At 48.7% G+C, this 23,541-nt stretch overlaps 1 protein-coding gene across 3 annotated transcripts; it reads left to right on the plus strand.

Moving 5' to 3' along the window:
- The first annotated feature begins 7,477 nt into the window (after positions 1 to 7,477).
- On the plus strand, positions 7,478 to 23,093 carry ZMYM3 (zinc finger MYM-type containing 3). 3 transcript variants are annotated; one of them, XM_045538653.1, is made up of 25 exons: positions 7,478 to 7,593; positions 9,367 to 10,052; positions 11,050 to 11,093; positions 11,406 to 11,478; positions 11,874 to 12,168; positions 12,393 to 12,570; positions 12,907 to 13,125; positions 13,417 to 13,567; positions 13,840 to 13,955; positions 14,118 to 14,204; positions 14,334 to 14,484; positions 14,744 to 14,916; positions 15,111 to 15,276; positions 15,909 to 16,006; positions 16,089 to 16,251; positions 16,531 to 16,643; positions 16,784 to 16,958; positions 17,142 to 17,288; positions 18,081 to 18,184; positions 18,503 to 18,671; positions 19,003 to 19,154; positions 19,725 to 19,839; positions 20,328 to 20,582; positions 21,363 to 21,480; positions 21,599 to 23,093. In XM_045538653.1, the coding sequence occupies exons 2-25, from the start codon at positions 9,386 to 9,388 to the stop codon at positions 21,789 to 21,791; spliced, it is 4,122 nt and encodes a 1,373-aa protein (XP_045394609.1). In that variant the 5' UTR covers positions 7,478 to 7,593; positions 9,367 to 9,385; the 3' UTR covers positions 21,792 to 23,093. The 3 variants fall into 3 exon arrangements, with proteins under 3 accessions (XP_045394609.1, XP_045394608.1, XP_045394610.1); XM_045538652.1 differs by lacking the exon at positions 7,478 to 7,593 and adding an exon at positions 8,447 to 8,624; XM_045538654.1 differs by lacking the exon at positions 7,478 to 7,593 and adding an exon at positions 8,447 to 8,624 and having other exon boundaries at positions 11,412 to 11,478.
- Positions 23,094 to 23,541: the final 448 nt, after the last annotated feature.

Here is a 23,541-nt window from a genome sequence, read left to right on the forward strand (position 1 = left end):
GCTGACGCCATGGCACTCCAGCCCAGGCAACGGAGTGAGACTATGTCTAAATAATAATAATAATAATAATTAAAAAAGCTTTCTTGAAATAGAATTCATATACCATAGATTTTGCCCATTTAAAGTGTACAACCTGGCTGGGCGCGGTGGCTCATGCCTGCAATCCTAGCACTCTGGGAGGCCAAGGTGAAGGATCGCTGGACGTCAGGAGTTCGAGACCAGCCTAAGCAAGAGCGAGACCCCGTCTGTACTAAAACATAGAAAGAAATTATCTGGACAGCTAAAGATATATAGGAAAAATTAGCTGGGCATGGTGGTGCATGCCTGTAGTCCCAGCTACTTGGGAGGCTGAGGCAGGAGGATCGCTTGAGCCCAGGAGTTTGAGGTTGCTGTGAGCTAGGCTGACGCCATGGCACTCTAGCCCGGGCAACAGAGCGAGACTCTGTCTCCCAAAAATAAATAAATAAATAAAAACAATAAATAAAAATAAATAAAATGTACAACTTAATGGATTTTACTATATTCACAGATGTGCAACCATTGCCAGTCAATTTTACATTTTCATCACTTCAACAAAAACCCTTGCCAGGCACAGTGGCTCCCACCTATAGTCCCAGCTACTTGAGAGGCTGAGGTAGGAAGATCCCTTGAGACCAGGCCGGTAGTTCAAAACTAGCTTGGGGAATATAGTGAAGAATCACTATAAAAAGAAGAAGAAATCCTGTACTCTTTACCTATCACCTTCCATTTCCATCCGCCAGCCTTAAGCAACCCCCATTCTGCTTTCTGTCTCCAAAGATTTTTAAAAATTTTTTTGTACAGACAGAGTCTCACTATGCTGCTCAGGCTACTCTGGAACTCCTGGCCTCAAGCAATTCTCATGCCTTAGCCTCCCAAAGTGCTGGGATTACAAATGTGAGCCACTTTGCCTGGCCCCGTCTCCACAGATTTGTGTATTTGGGACATTTCATGTAAATGGAATCACATAATATGTAGTCTTTTGTGACTGGCTTCTCTCACTGAGCAGCATGTTTTCAGGGTTCATCTACTTTGTAGAATGTATCATTATTTCTTTTATTTTTATTGCTGAATAATATTCCGTTGTATGGATATGCCGTATTTTGCTTATCCCTTCATCAGTTGTATATTGTTGTTTCTACCTTTTGGCTATTATGTATAATGCTGCTATAAACATTTGTGTACAAGTTTTTGTGTGAACATATGTTTTCAGTTATCTTGGGTAGATAACTGGGAGTGGAAATGCTGGGTCATACGGTAACTCTGTGTTTAATTGTTTGAGGAACTGCCAGATTGTCTTCCAAAGTAGTTATACCATTTTATCTTCCCACGAGCAGGGTTCCAATTTCTTCACCTCCTCCCCACACTTGTTACTATCTGACTTTGATTCTAGCCATCCTCATGGATGTGAAGTGGTATTTCCTTGCAAGTTTGATTTGCACTTCCCTGCTGACTAATGATGTTGAGCTCTTTTCATGTGCTTTGGGCCTTTTGTATATCTTCCTTGGAGAAATCTCTATTCAGATCCTTTGTCGATTTTTTAAATGGATTATTTGTATTTTTTTATTATTGAGTTGTAAGAGTTCTCTTTATATTTTGGATACAAGCCCCTTATCAGATGTATGATTTACAAATATTTTTTCCTATTTATTAAATAGGGGTGTTTTTTCATTTTCTTGAAAATGTCCTTTGAAGCACAAAAGTTTTAATTTTGATGGAGTCTGAGTTATCTATTTTTTCTTTTGTTGCCTCTGCTTTTGGTGTCATATCTAAGAATCCACTGCCAAATTCAAGGTCATGAAGATTTATTCTTTGTTTTCTTCTAAGAGTTTTATTGTTTTAGCTCTTACATTTAGGTTTTTGATTCATTTTGAGTTAATTTTTATATATTAAGGTTCCAACCCTCTTCTTTTCCATGTAGATCCAATTGTCCCAGCACCATTAGTTTTTCAACAAATGAGTGTAGGCATACCAGTTTATCTCTGGACTCTCAATTCTACTCCATTGATCTCTATGTTTATATTTATGCCAGTATCACAGTTTTGGTTACTGTTGTAGTAAGCTTTGAAATTAGAAAGTGTGAGTCCTCCAACTTTGTTCTTTTTTTTTTTTTCAAAGCTGTTTTGGCTAATCTGGGTTGATTGCAATGCCGTCTGAATTTTAGAATCAGCTTGTCAATTTCTACAAAGAATTTAGTTGGATTCTGATACGAATTGTGTTGAATCTGTAGGTTAATTTGGGGAATATTGCCATTTTAGCAACATTAAGTCTTCTGATCCACAAGTATGGGATGTTTTTCCATTTATTTAGATCTTCTTTAATTTCTTTTAACAATGTTTTCAATGTTTTCTGGTTTTCAGAGTATAAAAGTTTTACACTTCTATTGTTAAATTTATTCCTAAGCATTTTATTCTTTTTGATGCTATTATAAGTGGAATTCTTTCCTTAATTTCATTTTCAAATTGTTCATTGCAAATGTATAGAAATATAAATGACTTCTGTATATTGACTTTTGTATATCCTACAACCTTGCTGTAGGATAGTTCTATTAGTTCTATTAGTTTATTAGTTCTATTAGTTTTTTTTAGTGGATTCCTTAGGATTTTCTATGTACAAAATCATATCATCTGCAAATAGATACAGTTTTACTTCTTTCTTTACATTCTCTTAATAGATAACTATTATTTCTTTTTCTTACTAATTGCCCTGGCTAGAACCTCTAATATACAATGTTGAATACAAATCTCATCCACTTACAGTCTTTAAGGCAGCATCTTGCACACTGTGCCACTCACTTTTTCTTTATTGATATTTCCTGTATATCTAGTCAGCGGTCCCCAACCCTTTTGGCACCAGGGATCATTTTCATGGAAGACAATTTTTTCCCTGGACTTGGTGGGGGCAGGTGGGGATGGCAAGCAACGGGGAAGTAGCTGTAAATACAGATGAAGCTTCTCTGGCTTGTGCATCACTTACCTCCTGCTATGGGGCCCTGTTCTCAACATAGGAACAGTGCCACCGCTAGTGACTATGCTAGATGCTGGAGATAGAGATGAGTAAGACCTGGTCCCTATTGCTGAGAAGTTTACATTCTAGCATTTTCCCAACGTCTTGGGGTCTAGCTCTTGCTCAGGCTAGTCCCTAACTCCTGAGCTCAAGCAATCTTCCCGCCTCCTCTGCCTCCCAGAGTGCTAGGATTACAGGCCTGAGCCACCCTGCCTGGCCTCCAAAGTCTCTTTCAGTATCTATTTCCTTTTCTTTATTCCAGGGTGCTTTAGAATGCTAAAACAAACAAATAAACAAAAAACACTAGATAAGAATCCACCTGGGGGCAGGCAAAGTGGCTCAAGGCAGTAATCCTTAGCGCACTGGGAGGCCCAGGAGGAAGGACCCCTTGCGGTCAGGAGTTCCAGACCAGCCTGAGCAACAGTGTGACTCCTTCTCTACAAAAAATAGAAAAATTAGCCGGGCATCCTGGTGTGCATCTGTAGTCCTACCTACTTGGGAGACTGAGGCAGGAGGATCGCTTCAGCCCAGGAGTTTGAGGTTGCAGTGAGCTATGATGACACCACTGGACTGTACCCAGGGTGACAGAGTGAGACTCTGTCTCAAACAAACAAACAAACAAAATAACAACAAAAAACCCCATATGGTTCCAGAGCTGTTTCTACGGAGTGAACCTCATCCTAATCAGGTAAATGCCAAAGAGTCTGCAGCTTAATGCCTCTTTCGGAGTTAACCATTCAGATATCTGTTTTTACTTGGGGTTCTACAGAGTCCCCATTGATGTCTGTGGAAATCATTAAATTCAGAAAATATTATACTTCCATTTGTTATATGTAGCCTTGCCTGTAGTGAAAAAATAAGGTTTGATATCCAGCCGGAATTGGTTAAACAAAGCATGGTATATTCAAATGATGGAATATTATACAGCTGTTACAAGTATGTTGTAGAACATACTATATAATTCCAATTTTGTAAAAATGTGTATGCATTAAAAAAAGGACTGGATTGATAGATGACTGCTCAAAAAGAGCAGTGATTATCTCCAGGTGGTAGGATATAAGTGATTACTGCTTTCCTCTTCAGACATTCTGTGCTTTCCAAAATTTTTACAGTGAACATTTACTTATATTTTTGTAATCAGAAAAAATACATATAATTAAAGTGAAAGAGCCCTCACCAGCACCCAGCACAGGGCCTGAGTTTTTACGTGTTTTATAGCCCTTACAGCACCATAGGAGTGCTGTTTGTTTATTTGTTTTTTGAGACAGAGTCTCCCTCTGTTGCCCAGGCTAGAGTGTCAGCCTAGCTCACAGCAACATCAAACTCCTTGGCTCAAGCAATCCTCCTGCCTCAGCCTCCCAAGTAGCTAGGACTATGAGTATGTGCCACCACATCCAGCTATTTTTTTTTTATTTCTTATAGAAACAGGGTCTTGCTATGTTGCCCAAGGCTGGTCTCAAACTGCTGGTCTCAAGCAATCCTTTGGCCTTGGCCTCTTAGAGTGCTAGGATTACAGGTGTGAGCCACTATACCTGGCCTAAATGTTCATATTTTTTCTTGTAGGTACAATTGATGAAACTACATTGACACATCATTACTAACCAAAGCCCACAGTTTATATTAGAGTTCACTTTTGACTTTGTACATTCCATAGGTTTGAACAAATGTATAAAAACAATATGTGCTCTGAAGAAATTAATATTTGGATTGATATTTCATGGAAAAATTTAGAAAATAGAATACAGAAAATTATTTTTAAACTCAGGTATATTCCCACCACACAGAGATAATTATTCTTAACATTTTGGAGTATTTACTTCTAGTCCTTTTCTATGCATACATGCATATAGAATTCCTCTACAAAATTAGGATAATATTTTAACTCCTTTTTTAAAAAATTAACATTATATCAGGAGCATTTTCATAACTTTTTATTTTATTTATTTTTATTTATTTATTTATTTTTATTTCAGCATATTACGGGGGTACAAATGTTTCGGTTACATATATTGCCCTTGCCCCAACCCGAGTCAGAACTTCAACCATGTCCATCCCCCAGACATTGAGCACTGTACCCATTAAGTGTGTATATACCCTTCCCCTCCTCAGATGTTGTTACAATATGTGCACTTAAGTGTTGATCAGTTAATACCAATTTGATGGTGAGTACATGCCGTGCTTGTTTTTCCATTCTTATGATACTTCACTTAGTAGAATGAGCTCCAGCTGTGTCCAGGATAATACAAGAGTTGCTAGATCACCATTGGTTTTGTGGCTGAGTAGATCTCCATGGTATACATATACCACATTTTATTAATCCACTGATGTATTGATGGGCACTTGGGTTGTTTCCACATCTTTGCAATAAGTTTTTATTTTTATAGACTTTATTTTGGGGCAGTTTTGGGTTCACAGCAAAACTGAGCTGAAAGTAAACAAGAGTTCAAGAATTCACATGTACATAAACTTCCTGCGCCCACACAGGCACCGGCCCGGAAGACTGTGAACATGTTGTGCCAGACTGGTAGACTGGTAAATTTGTTACAATGATGGACTGACATTGACAAATTTTTTTTTTTGAGACAGAGTCTCACTCTGTTGCCTGGGCTAGAGTGAGTGCCGTGGCGTCAGCCTAGCTCACAGCAACCTCAAACTCCTGGGCTTAAGGGATCCGACTGCCTCAGCCTCCAGAGTAGCTGGGACTACAGACATGTGCCACCATGCCCGGCTATTTTTTTTTCCTGTATATATTTTTAGTTGTCCAGATAATTTCTTTCTATTTTTAGTAGAGATGGGGTCTCGCTCTTGCTCAGGCTGGTCTTGAACTCCTGAGCTCAAAGGATCCACCCGCCTCGGCCTCCCAGAGTGCTAGGATTACAGGCGTGAGCCACCGTGCCCGGCCACATTGACACATTATTATCAACCAAAGCCCACAGTTTACATAAGGGTTCCCTTTTGGTGTTGTACGTTCTATGAGTTTTAGTTTTTTTAAATAAGGACATTTTTAGAGAAGTTTTAGGATCACAGCAAAACTGACAGGTAGGTAACAGAGAGTTCCCACATACCCTTTGCCCCCTGCAGGCACAGCTTCCCCTGAAAACTAGCAATATCCTGACCAGAGTGGTAAATTTGTTAGTCAGTGAACCTACATTGACACATCATTACTAACCAAAGCCTGCAGTTTACATTAGGGTTCACTCTTGGTGTTGCACATTCTATAGGTTTGAACAAATGTATACTGACATGTATTCATTGTTTTGGGTTTTTTTTTCTTTTTTCTTTTTGCTCTTTTCTTTTGTTCACCCTTAAGGAGCAATGTATTCATTGTTAAAGTATCATGCAAAGTAGTTTCACTATCCTAGAAATCCTCTATGCTCCCTGTGATTAGTTTTTTTTAAAATATGGTTAATGACTACATCCATTGTATGAATATAACCAAAATTGATTTAACCAATCCTCTATTATCGGACATTTAGATTTTTTTCTTATCTCTGCTTTAAAGATGAAAAAACAAGTGACTTAAGTGACTTGTCCAAAGTCACCTGGCTAAAGGGTAAGCAGAGTTGAGATTAGAAATCTGGTCCAACTCCAGAACCCACTCTTTGCCACCACACTGCCTCTAGAATTGATAATACACATTTACCCCCTTAGATTGTCTTCCCTCAACTTGAAAGCTAGTGACAAGGCACTCTCCACAACCACAGCAGCCAAAGATCCAAGCATGTGTTGAGGACGGCAGAGGATACCAAAGAACTAGAAGGCCCAATTGAGACACAACAAGCAGAAAATGCAAAGGGGAGGTACAAGGATAGAAATAAGCAGAAGGTGAGAGAGAGGTACACAGAATACAGGTTAAGATAAAGAGAAAGCTGGGTTTGGGAAACCTAAAGGGGAAAAACTCTTGCTTTTATCTGTGTTTATAGAAGAGAGCAAAGATAACTTCAAGGCCACGTGGGAAGCTAGGAGGGATAAGGTTTCTGGGAAAATGAGTGAGAAAAAGGTGGGTAATACTCCCGAGGACTACAAGGTTAGTAAAGGCTTAATGTAGGAAGGAGGAAAGGCCAGAGATAAAAGAAGCAGGCTAGAATAGGCACTGCACACAAAACCTTACAGCCTGAGCCTCCTCCTCTAGTATCCAGCTACTAAATGCTCTTCAGCACTTAGGGGCTGGAGTGGGAACATGGGGAGCTGCGATTGTAAAGTACTGTAACTATAACGAGGACTGGGATTGGATCCTAACACACATTTTTTAAAGCCAGCAGGCCCAGAGCTAGTGCCACCTACCCCTACTCCACTTCTCTAGCCCTAACCTCAGCCACACCCACACGCTAAGGACCATCCAGAAGGGGGAGCGTGAGTGTGTTAGCGCGCGTGCGTGCTTGTGCGTACGAGCAGCAGAGACACAGAGATGGAGACAAAAAGAGACAGGAGGAGAGAGAGAGAAAGAGAGCGAAAAGAGAGAGACAGACAAGGACAGAAAGAGGGAGGGAAGGAGGAAGGAAAAGAGAGCGCGCGAGCGCGTGGGAGCTATCGGCCCTGGCGAGGCAGGAAAACTACTCAAGAGATAATGTAAGGAGCTCCTGCAGGAAGACTCAGGGAGAAGATCCCAGAACTTACCCTAAGACCGTTGAGAGAGTGTGTGTGTGTGGGGGGTGGTATTGCAAGACCTGGTTTGGGGGTCATCAAGCAGTAAGGGTTACTGCATAGGCGTTGTCAGTGAGCCAGGGCCATTTAACCCTCCCCGGGAGGCTAGTGACCAAGCTTAAGGCACCCCATAACTATGACTCTCAGACTGGTTAGGGGGGGCCCGAAGCTGCAGACAAGGGGAGGAGGGGCACGTGAGGGCTGGGTCCCTGCCTTCCCCCATCCTCCGCTGTCACTCACTACCCTAACAGTCGCCTAGGGGGCGGGCCCCGAAGAGGTGGGGATGGGGGGAGGGTAATCTTGGCAGGCTCCTGCTGCATGGCGTAGGTAGGGACTGTTGAGGGGGGCGGGCGCCGGGGGGTTGAACACGAGTGGGAAGCGAAGAGACACGGGGAGGGGGAGGGGACCGGGAACCATTTGAATGAGAGGAGGGGATCACGGGTAGAGTGGGCTCCAGGAGGTAGGGCGGGCACGGGTGTTGACGGGGGCGAGACTGTTGAGCCAGGTAAGGGAAGCAGGTGCGTAGGTCTGTGTTTTTTGTGGGTTAGTGTACGCGGCCCTTCGGTGGAAAGGGGACGCCGCCTTTCCCGGGGGCGGGCTTCAAAGCTCCAGAGGCTATCTTTTCCTGCTCAACTAACGGGGCCCCGGGCGGGGGCTCACGCTCCATCTCCAATGACTATACTCCACTCCGCAATTTCCAGGCGGCCACTGGGCTGGGAGTCTCGCGCCGGGGGCCGGCGCTGTCTCGCGAGCCCCCTCGTGGAGCCAGCCAATGGGGTTGGTTGCTGGCGCCGCCCGCCCGCCTGGTGCAGAGCGCTGGGCGCTGCGAGCGGCGCTGCCATTTAAAGGGGCCGCGACCCCTGTCCCGGCTGCTAGGGAGTGAGGTGGAGAAGGAGCGCGGGGCCGTCGCTGTCTGCAGTTCTAGGCTTGTAGCCGTTACACTAACCCTGCCGCAGGTAGGGCTCGGGCCTGAACAAGCCGAACCGAACCTGCAGGCAGGATCTCGCAGTAGCCGGGAGGGGGGTCTGAGGAGAGATCGTAGCTCCAAAATGTCTTCCTGTAAATGCCTAAGGTGGGGGGTGGGCAACAGGAGAAGGGAGGACTCGGGGAGCAATAGGAAAGGGGGACGGGGCTAAGGAAGCACGCGACCCCGAAAGGTAACTAGCGGGGAAGGGGTTAGGAAGGGCAGTTTGTGGGGGCGGGGGAAGGGCTGAGGGAGGACCCTACAACGCGGGGAGGGGGGGTGGGGCCAGACAGGGTGGGTGAAGACTGGGGAGCTGGGGGGCTCTAGGAGTGGGGAGGGAATAGAAACTGAGATCGCGGGGGCGGGAAAGGCTCCTGGTGGCGACGGCCCTAGGAGTCTCTAAGGGGGCGTTCAGCTCGAGTTGGGGGGGGGTGAAAGGTAAGTGGGGAGGAGAACTGGGAGTTGCAGTTGGAGGGGTGGGCGGTGGAAGGACCGACTGCCTGGAGAGTGTGGGCAGTGGGCCAGGGCGGGGGAACGCCTCTCCCCACAGTGGGCGCTGTATGGGGGGGGGAGTGGTCATAGGACTAAAGCCTGTGGAAATGCTTCTCGGTTGGTGGTGGGGGGCTGTTCATGAGAAATCCAAGTGGATGATGGGGTGTGTCCCAGAGCCTATATAAGAAGGGATTCTGGCTAAGACCACCTCTACTGCCCTCTCTTCTACCCCAAATTTGCAGCCCATATCCAGCCATCTTCATGGACCCCAGTGATTTCCCCAGTCCATTTGACCCATTGACCCTGCCAGAGAAGCCCCTGGCTGGAGACCTTCCAGTAGACATGGAATTTGGAGAGGATCTACTGGAATCCCAGACTGCCCCAACTCGAGGATGGGCCCCCCCTGGCCCTTCTCCTTCCTCGGGAGGCCTGGACCTGCTTGATACCCCTGCTGGCCTGGAAAAAGACCCTGGAGTCCTGGATGGAGCCACTGAGCTACTGGGGCTGGGGGGGCTGCTCTATAAAGCCCCCTCTCCCCCAGAGGTGGACCATGGTCCTGGAGGGACCCTTGCATGGGATGCGGGAGACCAGACCCTAGAGCCTGGACCAGGGGGCCAGACCCGTGAGGTGGTGCCACCTGACCCAGGGGCTGGGGCAAATCCCTCTTCACCTGAGGAGCTGCTAGAGCCTTTGGCTCCAGATTCTCCAATAACCCTGCAGTCCCCCCATATTGAAGAGGAGGAGACCACCTCCATAGCTACCACAAGAAGGGGCTCTCCTGGGCAGGAGGAGGAGCTTCCCCAAGGGCAGCCACAGAGCCCAAATGGCCCCCCTAGCCCTTCAGTGGGAGAGACTCTGGGGGATGGAATCAACAATTCTCAGACCAAACCTGGGGGCTCTAGCCCCCCTGCACATCCTTCCTTGCCAGGTAGGTTGCCTAATTATCTGGAAAATCAAAGCTGGGTAGAGAGTGAGGGTAAGGAGGGGTGGCTATGAGCTTTGGGAACTAGGGGGAGGAGGAGGAGGGTGGAGAGATGAGTAGGGATGTGTGTGGGAAAGGAGTTGGGGTTTGGGAGGGAGGAGTGGGGGTGTATGTCAATGAAGATTAAGGAAAGTAGGAGTAGGGGGCAGCGCAGGGGCTATGGAGGAGGAATGGGGTGAGGTTTCAGGGAGTGGGCTGGGAGGAATGAATTTGGTGGGAGAGGTTCCCTTTTTCTTATCCCAGTGGGCTTTTGGTGCTAGGGGCCTTCCTTCAGGATTTGGGGGAATACATTAGGCTTCTTGGGTCTAAGATCTTTCCAGCTTTTTCTTTCCAGATGGGAGTGGGGTTTCTGGGTTTGATGAATGGTAACTAGGTTCTGGAGCCCCCAACAGCATAATTTCAGGGGAATGGTAGAAATGCAGGATTTAGGATCGATTCTCTGATGGGGGAGGACAGCCTAAACTTGAGGGGCTCTGGTTTCTCCCCTGTTCTACCTAGTGGTGTGCCTCTCCCAGGCTGTGACCAGGGTCTTGGGACTTACATAACCACCCGAGTCCAGGGGAACCTACCCATACATTGGTGCTTCTTTTTCCTCTTGCTACCTTTGGGTGGTTATGTTTGTTTTTTGTTGGCAAAATATAAATTCTCTATGAAAGGTATGTTACCTGTGTTTCCTTACCTCCCAAGGATTAGGACAGAAAGCTGGTGGGAAGGGTAGAATTTTTTTTTTTTTTTTTTTTGTGGAGAATAGCTGCACGCCCCCCTCCCCCTTAGTGCAGAGCCTGAGGTAACCCTGAGAGGGGCCCCAAGAAGCCACAGGCACTTGCGTTTTCCCTTTCAGTTTTGAGTAAGTTCTTCCCCAGGAATGGAGGCGGGGGCTGGGCCAGGGAGGGGGTAGTGAGGGCAGGCTCAACATTTAGGCTGCCTTTTGCTTCCTTTGCAGGAGATGGCCTGACTGGGAAGGCCAGTGAGAAGCCGCCTGAGAGGGTGAGGGGGGGAGGGGATTGGAAGCAGTCTGGTTCCCCCTATAGCTCTGGGAAGGACAGACCCTTCATTTTCCCTCCCAGATGTTGTTCTGTGGAGAGTGTGTGTAAGGAGAGTTAGGAGGAGGGAGGGAGCTCTTGTGTCTACTGCTTCTTAAGGAGAAAGTCCAGCCTGCTTTTCTCCCCTCCTCCTAAGGGTTGGGCCAAGGGTCCCCACTCTCCCTTCCCCCTCCTATCACCTATCCCCCCCCAAACCCCCTGTACTGGTGTTAGCCTGCCCCTGGTGTCAGCTTTCCTCCCTCCCCATGTTTCCAAGGTACAGAAGAGAAGCGAGCGCGTTAGGAGAGCAGAGCCTCCAAAACCCGAGGTTGTGGATTCCACTGAGAGCAGTAAGTAGGACTTGAGGAAGTGTGACTTGGGAATTCTGGATGTGGAGAAGAGCCGAAAGTGGGCTCCATGCAGAGCGTGAAGTGCCTATTTCCTCCACTATGGGTCAGCATGGGAACCAGGGACAGTGGGGGAAATTGAAGAGCAGTGAGAATGGAGAGTTTCCTGTTTCAGCTATGCCATCCCTGTCCCTGAATCTTCTCACTTAGAGCCCCTCCCATCCCCTCTCTGGGAGATTCCAGAGTAACCAAGGAGACACCAGTGGCTTAAGATACCAGTGTAACAGGGTGGGTTGCCAACGACAGAACAACAGGGATTCCAGGATAGGGACTGAACTGTTGGTCATGGGATAGCTGGAGACCTTTTCTCGTGTCCTCTTGCCCCTCAACTTCCTCAGTTCCAGTGTCAGATGAGGATTCTGATGCCATGGTAGATGACCCCAATGATGAGGACTTTGTGCCATTCCGGCCCCGACGCTCTCCTCGCATGTCCCTACGCTCAAGCGTGGCACAAAGGGCCGGGCGCTCTGCGGTTGGCACCAAGATGACTTGTGCACATTGCCGGACGCCGCTGCAGAAGGGGCAGACGGCCTATCAGCGCAAGGGGCTGCCTCAGCTCTTTTGCTCTTCATCCTGTCTCACCACCTTCTCCAAGAAGCCTTCGGGCAAAAAGACCTGTACTTTCTGCAAGAAGTACGTGAGGGCCCTGGGGTGGGGATCAGGGATCAGGCATCAGGCGGGAGTATGGGTAAGACAGTGACTATTGGTAAGAACTTAGCGGAATGGAGCTGGGAGAGAGCAATTTAGGGAGTGTCAGAGTATTTGGCTCTGTGGTCACTGATCCCAGAGGAAGGGTGGAAGCTGATGAAATGAGAGGGTGGTCCTGAGTGAATATTCAAATCTGTTCCCACCTCTAGGGAGATCTGGAATACCAAGGACTCAGTTGTGGCGCAGACTGGTTCAGGTGGCTCTTTCCATGAGTTCTGCACGTCTGTCTGTCTCTCCTTGTATGAGGCCCAGCAGCAGCGCCCAATCCCCCAGTCTGGGGATCCCGCCGATGCCACTCGCTGCAGCATATGCCAGAAGACTGGAGAGGTGAGAACACTAGGTGGGGGCTGATTTACAGAGCCTGGCCAGCCCTGACCTGCCCCTCCAATCCTGGGGCTTCAGGGGCCAGGCCCTGTGGAAAAAGGGAGTGGGAGGAAAGGCACCCATCATGAGGGAGCATATTCAAGGATAGAGCTTCTCCAGGATGTACGCAGCTGGCCTCCCAGGACCTCACCATCAAGTCGGCAGCCTGATGTGCAGGTTGGGGGGGTCCCTGGGCCCACTGTCTGCTGTGAAGGTCTAGGGTGAGGTGGGGGGCTGTCCTTGCATTGGGGTGGGCGGTGGTGGCCAGGCCCTAGCTCAGGGTATGTGTATGTGTGGCAGGTCCTGCATGAGGTCAGCAATGGCAGCGTGGTGCACCGGCTCTGCAGCGATTCTTGCTTCTCCAAATTCCGGGCCAACAAGGGACTGAAAACCAACTGTTGTGACCAGTGCGGGGCTTACATCTACACCAAGACCGGGAGCCCTGGCCCCGAGCTCCTCTTCCATGAGGGCCAACAAAAGCGGTTCTGCAACACAACCTGCTTGGGGGCGTACAAGAAGGTGGGGCCGAGGGAGTAGTGCATTAGAGGGCTGTGGAAGGGGGTGTGGTTCTTGGGTGATAAATAAAGGTGCCTGATGGGTCGAGGGCTGGGAGAAATAAAACAAATAAAGGGGGTTTCAATTGTATCTGTTATGTTTTATTTTTGAAGCTGGCTGGTGGATACACAGGTGTTTGTTATCTCATCATCTATACTTTTTTTGTATGCCTGAAATATTTCATGTTTAAAAAATTTAAAAAATAAAAGTGAAGGGACAAATCCAGCCTCAGCCTCTCCTTCCCCATCCTCACAGAAAAACACACGTGTGTACCCATGTGTCTGGTGCAAGACCCTGTGTAAGAACTTTGAGATGCTATCACATGTGGATCGTAATGGCAAGACCAGCTTGTTCTGTTCCCTGTGCTGTACCACTTCTTACAAAGTGAAGCAGGCAGGGCTTACTGGTAGGTGCAAAAGCCCTCTTCTCTGAGACCCCTGCTGGCCTTCCTTATACCTCCCATACTCCCCTCTTCTAAAGTAATCCCTGCTGCCCAACCTCAGCCCCAACCACATCTTCCCGTGGATTTTCTGTTGCGTCTCTGCACTGCCTTACAGCTTCTGTGTGTCCTCTCTCTCCTTCTCTACCCTCCCTCCCTCCCTTCCTCCCTCTCTCTCTCTTTCTCTCTCCTTTCTTTCTCTTTCCCTCTCTCTCTTTCTCTTTCTTTCTATGCCCCAGGCCCTCCCCGACCCTGCAGCTTCTGCCGCCGCAGCCTCTCTGACCCCTGTTACTACAACAAGGTTGACCGCACAGTCTACCAGTTCTGCAGCCCCAGCTGCTGGACCAAGTTCCAGGTACTCCAGACCCTGGATCAGGGATAAAAGGGTGTGGTGACGTAGAGAGGGTAGGAGAATCGGGGTAGGTAGGCCTGGGCAGAGCAAAGAACAAGCCTGACTCCCCTTCCCTGCCACCACTACACATCTTCCCCCTCCCTTACTTGTCTTCCTTCCCTCCAGCGCACAAGCCCTGAGGGGGGCATTCACCTGAGCTGTCACTACTGCCATAGCCTCTTCAGTGGCAAGCCTGAGGTCTTGGACTGGCAGGTAAGATCCCTATCCCCACCCACATCTTGCTATATGACTAGACATCTGTCTGAAGGGGTCCTTCCACTTGGCTCCTGCCAGGTTCAGATGTCACAGCTCTGTCCTCCCCGCCCTATGCCCCCACCTCAGGACCAGGTGTTCCAGTTCTGCTGCCGTGATTGCTGTGAGGACTTCAAGCGCCTTCGGGGTGTGGTGTCCCAGTGTGAACATTGTCGACAGGAGAAACTCTTGCATGAGAAACTCCGATTCAGTGGGGTAGAGAAAAGCTTCTGCAGCGAAGGTAAGGAAATGGGGAAGGGGCAGAAGGGCCTGTACCTCACAGCCAGGAAGAATGGCTGAGAAGGGAGGGAGGCTTGGAAAGTGGTCCATGGGGCAGGGCCTTCTGCTCAAGATGTTCTGCTTCCATCTGTCCTAAGGTTTTGGGCACAAAGGGCTGTTTAGACAGAGGTTTCAAGTGTAGCACCTTGAAAAGGTTGGATCTCATGTCCTTGGGTATCTCTGTATCTCTGGACTCTTTTTCCCTCTTCCCATTTTTCCAGGCTGTGTGCTGCTGTACAAACAGGATTTCACTAAGAAGCTGGGCTTGTGCTGTATCACTTGTACTTACTGCTCCCAGACCTGCCAGCGTGGAGTCACTGAGCAACTGGATGGCAGCACCTGGGACTTTTGCAGTGAGGATTGTAAGAGCAAGTACCTGCTGTGGTACTGCAAGGTAAGGAGGGTCGGCACATGAGCAAGGAGGGAAAGAGGGCTGCGGGGAGCATGGCTGTTGTAGTGAGATCAGGGTGTGGGTAGATCTCCAGGGAGGGGAGCCAATCTTCATGGGAGGAGCATGGCTTATCCCAGGGGAAAGGGTCCAGCACATTTTAGGGAGGCAGATCTGACCATCCTGTTTGACACCTTCAGGCTGCCCGGTGCCATGCTTGTAAACGTCAGGGGAAGCTGCTGGAGACCATTCACTGGCGTGGGCAGATCCGTCATTTCTGCAACCAACAGTGTCTGCTGCGTTTCTACAGCCAGCAGAACCAACCCAACTTGGATACCCAGAGTGGGCCCGAGAGCCTCCTGAACAGTGAGTCCTGGGGCAGGAGGCACACTCTTTCAGAGCTGGCCTAGGCCCAGCTCCTTTCTTCTTCCTCCATGCATTCACCTCATCCCTGGCCAGAGCTCCTGGTAACTGTGCTCTCTTTTGGCTTCTGAACCCTGCAGTTACCAGGGGGGACTCTTGTTGCAAGCATCTTGGAGTTAGATTCTACTGATTTTCAATAAAGGATCTATTTTTAGGTAGTAGGTACCTATCGAGGTAGGATGGGGCTTGTGGTTAGTTTTCTGAGACAAGGACATGTCAGCATAAGCTCTACCGTTAGTGAGACCGAAGACTGTTGTTTCTAGAATGTTACTGCGGCCCCTCCGCAACTCCAGGGATACCAAACTCCTGGGGGTCATCTAAATGGAAGGTCTCAAATTGTAGGGTTTTGGGGAAAATGTAATGTTTCATTCTTCTTGGCAGCCAGGCACAAAGAATCTTCTTGGCCACTGTTGCTGGGGCCTAGAGAAAACTAGACTTGGGATGGCAAGGAGGGGAAATCCCAGACTTCCCATTTATATTTGGTGTACCTCTTAATGAAGCTTTCCTGGAACAGGGGTGAGGAAAATGGAGAACTAGTTCCTCAGATGAGAGCATTCATTTGTTTTGATCTACAGGTCAGTCTCCTGAGTCAAAGCCCCAGACACCCTCTCAAACCAAAGTGGAGAACAGCAACACAGTGAGGACCCCAGAGGAAAATGAGAATTTGGGCAAGGTCAGGGCAAAAGGCAAGGGGGAGGATAATCTTGGAGGAAGGTACTGTAGTTCAGGGCACTAAGGTTCCTTTGTCTCTACAGATCCCTGTGAAGACTCGATCAGCTTCAACTGCTCCCACCCCTCCTCCACCCCTGCCGCCCCCAGCAACACCCCGCAAAAACAAAGCTGCCATGTGTAAGCCGCTGATGCAGAATCGAGGAGTCTCCTGCAAGGTGGAGATGAAGTCCAAAGGGAGTCAGACAGGTGAGCTAGGGTACCTAGACACCACTGGCTGTGTTCCACAGTCCTAGGCCTCCAGCCCTATGTCCAGGAGCTGGGCAAAGGGATTTCTTAGGCGGCTGAAGTATCATGCATATGGTTGTCCTAAAATCACAGAGTTGTCTTTCAACCTTTGGTTCAAGGGCAATTTTGTGACACTGAGCACATGTTAGAGCTTTTGGGGGTGACAAGCAAGCATCAGGTCCTGGGTCAGATGTGACTGGTTTAGCAGGGGCTCTGAGAAGGCCTCTTTCTTGTGAGCAGAAGAGTGGAAGCCACAGGTGATTGTGCTGCCCATCCCAGTGCCCATCTTTGTGCCCGTGCCTATGCATCTGTACTGCCAGAAAGTCCCGGTGCCTTTCTCAATGCCAATCCCGGTAAGTTTCCCTGCCCTGCTTAGCTAGGTCCTCCTTCACCCTTTCAGGTGTGAAACCCACCCCTTCCCCTTAATCTCATCAGCTGTCCTTCTCATCTGCTGGTATGATTCTTGACATTTAGTTGGGATTTGTGCATCCAGGTGCCTGTGCCCATGTTCTTGCCTACTACGTTGGAGAGCACAGACAAGATTGTGGAGACCATTGAGGAGCTGAAGGTGAAGATCCCTTCCAACCCCTTGGAGGCCGACATCCTGGCTATGGCAGAAATGATTGCAGAGGCTGAGGAGTTAGACAAGGCCTCATCTGACCTTTGTGGTATGCCATGGATGGTAGCAATGAGGGAGACAGGGTGATACCAGTCTGTCTCTGCCTGAGCGGGCAGAGGTTGGTGATCTTGGTGCCTAGTGGAATGGGAGGATAGTTGGGATCAGCCCCTGAAAGCCTGTGAGGGTGCTCTGCTGGAGCTGCGGCCACTGAGGCAACTTCTCTGCCTCCCAGATCTTGTGAGCAACCAGAGTGCAGAGGGACTTCTGGAGGACTGCGACCTGTTTGGGCCAGCTCGAGATGATGTCCTGGCCATGGCTGTCAAGATGGCCAATGTCTTGGATGAGCCTGGGCAAGACTTGGAGGCAGACTTTCCTAAGAGTGAGTAGGATTTGAAGCATGCCCGCTGAGTACAGTAGCATTTATGCCATCAGGAAAGGAGTGTTCCTTGTGTCCCTGAGCGTGACCCTAAACAGTGCTCATGGTGGGTGACTCCAAGATAGAAAGTTCTCACAGGGAGTAGTGCTAGAGATACCAGGATAGGTGCACTGTTTCAGACTCCTGGGTCTTGGTTTTTTGTGTTTAAATAAAATTTTTTAATTGTGGTAAAAACCACATAACATAAAATTTTACCATCTTCCCCCCCTTTTTTTTTTGAGACAGTTTTGTTCTGTCGCCCCGGGTAGAGTGTGGTGGTGTCATCATTCTCCTGGGCTCAAGTCATCCTCCTGCCTCAGCCTCCCAAGTAGCTGGGACTACAGGTGTGCGCTATGGCGCCAAGCTAATTTTTCTATTTTTAGTAGAGACAAGGTCTCACTCTTGCTCAGGCTGGTCTCAAACTCCTGAGCTCAAGCAATCCTCTCACCTTGGCCTCCCAGAGTGCCGGGATTACAGGTGTGAGCCACCGCGCCTGGCCGTCTTCACCATTTTTAAGTGTACAGTTCAGTAGTGTTGATCATATTCATGTTGTTGTGAATGTTCATGTTTTGTATTTTTGTGCCTCTGAGCATGGTCTTTGGTATAGCTTTGCTGTACCAAATATCCTATTGAGTACAATGAAGCTGTCTGAGAGGATAATCTTGAGTCAAGTGGGCAAATAGCAGGGGTAGGGTAGGAAGACTACAGGGTTGAGATCTTAAGAAATTGATTTCTTCTTTTTTTCCCTTCTATTAGATCCTTTGGACATTAACCCCAGTGTAGACTTCCTCTTTGACTGTGGCCTGGTTGGGCCTGAGGATGTGTCTACTGAACAAGACCTTCCCCGAACCATGAGGAAGGTAAGGGCTGGAGCTACTATATCCACGAAAGAAGTATGGAGGCTCAAAGAGGAGAGGGTGTTCTCATAGCCAAGCTGGCAGCCATAGTTTGACCTTTGCTAACCGCCTTTCTCCTACACTAGGAGTACTGAGATGTAGCCACACTTTGCTGTCCTGCCACTTCACAAGGTCATCAAAGCTGTTCCTGGGGCTCTGTGCTTTAGAAGTTTGCTGTGTCCTTACATCAGCACCCCCCCCAGTGGTAAACACTGTGCTGACTAGCTTCCATGGTACCCCTGGCCTTAGCTCTGCCATCCCCCTCCTTTTTCTTCCCTCCAGGGTCAGAAGCGGCTGGTGCTTTCGGAAAGCTGTTCCCGGGACTCTATGAGCAGCCAGCCTAGTTGTACTGGACTCAATTATTCATATGGTGTCAATGCTTGGAAGTGCTGGGTACAGTCAAAATATGCCAATGGAGAAACCAGCAAGGGTGATGAGCTGCGCTTTGGTCGTAAGTACCCAGGGGAGGAAGGCGGGGCAGACAGGAGAGGAAGGGGAAGAAGGAGCTGAGCCTGTAATTCAGCTGAAGATGTCTAGGAGTGATAAGGGTGTGATCACTTAAGGATGCCCTGTGAAGATGGGGAAGGAGTTGTAGATGAAAGGGAGATGCTGTCTAGGTTCAAGGCAGAGGGCTCTGTTTGTAATCGTGGGGGTTGTGGGGGGGTTTGTTCAGAAGTGAGGCATGACTAAGGGATGAAGGGGTTAATGGTGGTAGAGCTAAGTGAAATTCTCCATGTGGAGTTTTGCTTAATCCCATCCACCTCCACTACATATCACTGCAGCCAAACCCATGCGTATCAAAGAGGATATTCTCGCCTGCTCAGCTGCTGAGCTCAACTACGGTCTGGCCCAGTTTGTGAGAGAAATCACTCGACCCAATGGCGAACGATATGAACCTGACAGTATCTACTATCTGTGTCTTGGCATCCAGCAGGTACCCCTCGCACACCACCTCACTTTCTGTCCCTCAACACAGCAGGCGGGGTCCAACCAGAAGTGATTCTGTCCCCCTCCCTGTTCCTTACTTTGTTCCCTACCCCAAGAAGGCAGCTTGCGTTTAATCTCCTAGTCCAAATAGGATGTGAGATGTGAATACTCTTCCAAAATCAAAGCTGCATTCCAGGACTGTTGGCCAAGGAGCAGTCTTCATTGCCATCTGGGTCCCCTTTGTAATCCTTAAACCCATTCTAGGAGGAGAGGGATGGATGGATCTGGGCTCCTTGAGTGGCAGGGTAGTATTTGGTTCCCACTGGGAGAGGTCAGCCATGCATTACCTGACGAGGGGGTCTGGGCGTCTAAAGAACATCTCCTCCAAGCAGCCTCCTCTTCCAGCAAAGTGTCAGTACCTCAGAGTGGTAGGTAAACCTAGAGGAAAGTGCTCTGGGTCACCTAATCAAGCAACTGTTTCTCATCGTCTCCTAGTTATCAAGGGGCTTTTGGCATCACTGTCTTTCTTCTAGGACCTACAGTCTGGCTTTATGTGTGTCTGTTTTTCTTTCCACAGTATTTGCTGGAAAATAACCGAATGGTGAATATTTTCACGGACCTTTACTACCTGACTTTCGTTCAAGAACTCAACAAGTCTCTGAGTACCTGGCAGCCCACACTCCTCCCCAATAGTAAGGGACAGGGACTTTCTCCCATTCTTCCAATACACCATCCCAAGAGTAATGTGCTGTTTGGTCTGCCACTCTTCACGATGTGTCCAAGGGCAGGAGTGTGTAGAAGGAAGACTCAGGGTTAAGGGCTAGAGGAGCAGGAGCACCTGTCTTTAAACATGATGAGACAGTCAAGACTTAGGTCTGAAGGGCTATCTCTGGGACAGAAAAAAAAGATGGCCTGGGTTTGGGTGGTAAGTGAAGAAAGAAAGCGAGAAATTGTAAGAGAAGCTCCAAATGTAGGTGGGAAGTATATTTTTATAAAAAAAAAAAAAAAAACCCAGTCCTACTGTGGAGTGGAGTGTTGTGTCAGGGTTTAAATACTGTGGTCACTCACTGGATGAGAAGTGTGTGAGAAATACTCATGAACAGGGCACTTGGGATGAGAAGTGGTTGGATTTGGGGTAGTAGATCCCGTTTGACCGGCCCCTCCCCTGTGACCATTGCAGATACGGTGTTCTCCCGAGTGGAGGAGGAGCACCTCTGGGAGTGTAAGCAGCTCGGGGTCTACTCACCCTTTGTGCTCCTCAACACCCTCATGTTCTTCAACACCAAGTTTTTTGGGCTGCAAACAGCTGAGGAACACATGCAGCTCTCCTTCACCAACGTGGTGCGGCAGTCCCGCAAGTGTACCACGCCTCGGGGCACCACCAAGGTGGTGAGCATCCGCTACTATGCCCCAGTTCGCCAGAGGAAAGGGCGAGGTAGGAGGCTGCCCCGCTCCTTTGCTTTCTCCCTTTCTCCGCTTTCCCCTTCCAGCCCCACCATGCCCTGCCATGCCTGCTGGGCCGGCTCTCTCCTCTGCCACTAGCTTCCCTCTCCTTTCGTCCCTGTGTTTACAGAAAAGGTGGACATGGCTAGTCCTTCTATCTGATGGGCAGTGGCTGTTGCATAAATAGGAGGTCACCTGGCGGCCAGTTTCCTGCCTTTGCTCATTTAAGGCAGTTTACTTGCTTGCCTACTTTTTCTGGGTGGTGGACTAGGAAGCTGTTGGGTTTGTCTGGCTGTGGGGGAGAATAGAGTGAATGACAGGCTTGCCATGATTCTTTGCTATCAGGCAGAACAGGAACTGCACTCAGGTTTCCATCCTTTCTGAGTGCAGTTCCTAAGGTTCCTCTACCTTGGTTAACACACAGAGGATTGAGACCACTATTGTTTCTCTGTCCCGGAAGGCAAGCTCATCCTTGCAGTAGGGTCTGTTTTATCAGTTTTTGGTATAACTTCTGAGATTACCTCTTCAAGAAACCAACTTGGGGTAGATTATAAAGAGATTTTTGCAGTGAGTGGGGGGAGGGTTGTAGAGCAATACCCCAGCAGGATGTTCGGTTGGTGTGGAGAGGCTGATCAACACTTCTGCCTTTATGTCTTTATGAGACTGTATTTTGTGTCCTGAGGCTTCCCCCTGTGCCCTGGACTGTGCTCTTGGAGGTGGCTCATTGACCTATGCTCCTAACACGAGTCTGAGTTTTATCCCTCCCCTACAGACACAGGTCCTGGCAAACGGAAGAGAGAAGATGAAGCCCCCATCTTAGAGCAGCGTGAAAACCGCATGAATCCCCTCCGCTGCCCTGTCAAGTTCTATGAGTTCTATCTTTCAAAATGGTGAGTTGGAAGGTTGGCAGAAATAGCATTACCATGGGGACCCAAGGGATTTACTTTGCCTCGGTACTGACCTTCTGTCCTACCGCCCCCATGCCCACCTCCAACCCCACTGTTACAGTCCTGAAAGCCTCCGGACTCGCAACGATGTGTTCTACCTGCAACCTGAGCGGTCCTGCATCGCCGAGTCACCTCTCTGGTATTCTGTGATCCCCATGGACCGCAGCATGTTGGAGAGCATGCTCAATCGCATCCTGGCTGTGCGCGAGATTTATGAGGAACTGGGTCGTCCTGGGGAGGAAGACCTGGACTAAACCCATGTGCCATCCGAATCCATCTTTCACATCAGTGTCTGTCCTGTGGCCATGTCCCACACTGTGACTGGCCCAGGAACCACTGCTACTCATTCTGAAGGGCCCTGACTGCCCCTTTCCACTCACCCATTCCCTGCCTTCTCTAGGAACCCCTGGCTTTTACCTTCTTCCATACCACTTGACAACCATGGGGCCCCAGTCTTTTGTTCGCAGGGGGCTGGTCTCCCAGTGATGGGCAGGAACCAGCTGGCCCATTTTCTTTATGCTTCAAAGTAAACCCTTTCTCCTGGGTCCAGACTCTGTGTAGAGTGTTAATAGCTCTGGTGATCCTGTTGGCTTTGGGCTTCCTGACCCATCCCATGTAGGTAAAGCCTCTTGTTCCTAGGTGTGACCTAGGGAAGAACCCAGCTGCCTTCTCTTCCCTGTGCTCACTCCCTTTTCCACTCTTCCCCAGTACCACTCAAAAGGGTCGTGTCTGAAAGGTATGAGAGAAACTATGAAAGTAACGAGGGGACCATTTACCTAAAACACAAAGCTTAGACACTCTTCCCCTCCTGTGAGATAATTGGTTGCTGGCACCCTCTCACCACCGTGTTCCCCACCCCACCCCACCCCAGCAAGCACCAACCCTTGGTGCTGCAATTAAAAAAAAAAACAAACTTCTAAATGCTTTCGTTTCCTCAGAGGCAGAGAATGACTCTAAGTATGGGGAGCAGACTCCTGTTGTGCAGATTCCTGTCCCCTTGGTTTATGTGTTTGTCTCTCTCTGCCATCTTAGGTTGGCATGAGTCATGGTGTCAACATGCTTAGCCCCCCTCTGTAACTGCCTCCCTTTAGTTCAATGGACAGAGCTCCCAAGGCAAAAACTACCTTCTGACTTGGGTTGGGGCTGGGTTCTCCACTCTTGTTTTCCCCCATCATAAGAACCAGGCCAGGTCTATGGGGTCCTGGGTCATGCAGGATGGGATCTGTGGTCAAAGGATAGGTGAGGAGCTGTGGGCAGCTCCCACTGCCTGTATCTTCTCTCTTCCCCATCTTGCCTTTGAGGTCCCAGAAAACTATTAGTGTCTGGCAAAGGGGGTACCCAGTTCTTTCCCTGTTGGCTTTGCTGTTCCCCAGCCTCCTTTTTGTGTTTTTATAACCGTCACCAGTTTAGCCACTGTTTAAACTGTATATATTGTTCCGAGGCGCCTGGCCTGTCCCTTCAGTGAGCCATGCCCACCCTTGTGTTGTAGTGAGAAGCTGTTGTCATGACTAACCTGTCTCTGAAATTGTTTGTTTCAAATAAAGAGTTAAAGTTGTCTTTTGCCTTCTCTGGTAGAGGGAGAGTGATGTTTGGAGGGGTGAGGGATACAGAGGAGCAACGCTGGATAGCTTCCAATCTCTAAAAATGTAAAGAAGTCAGGTGTCCCACCTCAGTTTGAGAATCATTCTCACCTCTCTGAATGAATCCACTAGGAATGTGGCCCTGTTTATAACAAGTTTCTATACACTTAAGGAGAAAAAAACTATCCAGTAGTCCTCTATTAAGGACCTACCATGTTTACGGACCTAGATGACATGCTTCAGAAAAGATACAGACTAATTAGACCAGGATCCTGTCGCCAGCAGCCTCCCAGGCTAGTGGGCAGACTGACCAGTACACAATTAGTCATAATACAGGCAGAATGAAATAAATAGTGCTACAGGAGAGCAGAGGAATAAGAAACTCATTTCAAGTTTGTAGGGAGGTTGTGTGAGAGTTCACCAA

Source organism: Lemur catta, chromosome X (assembly GCF_020740605.2).
Source record: "Lemur catta isolate mLemCat1 chromosome X, mLemCat1.pri, whole genome shotgun sequence".
Taxonomy (NCBI): Eukaryota; Metazoa; Chordata; class Mammalia; order Primates; family Lemuridae; genus Lemur; species Lemur catta.

Bases quoted from the DNA above. Each gene is read 5' to 3' on its own strand.
- ZMYM3 (XM_045538653.1), top strand. From the start codon at position 9,386: ATGGACCCCAGTGATTTCCCCAGTCCATTTGACCCATTGACCCTGCCA. The intron at 12,571-12,906 runs GTGAGAACACTA...TATGTGTGGCAG, and splicing joins TATGCCAGAAGACTGGAGAG to GTCCTGCATGAGGTCAGCAA. The intron at 18,672-19,002 runs GTAAGTACCCAG...ATATCACTGCAG, and splicing joins TGATGAGCTGCGCTTTGGTC to CCAAACCCATGCGTATCAAA.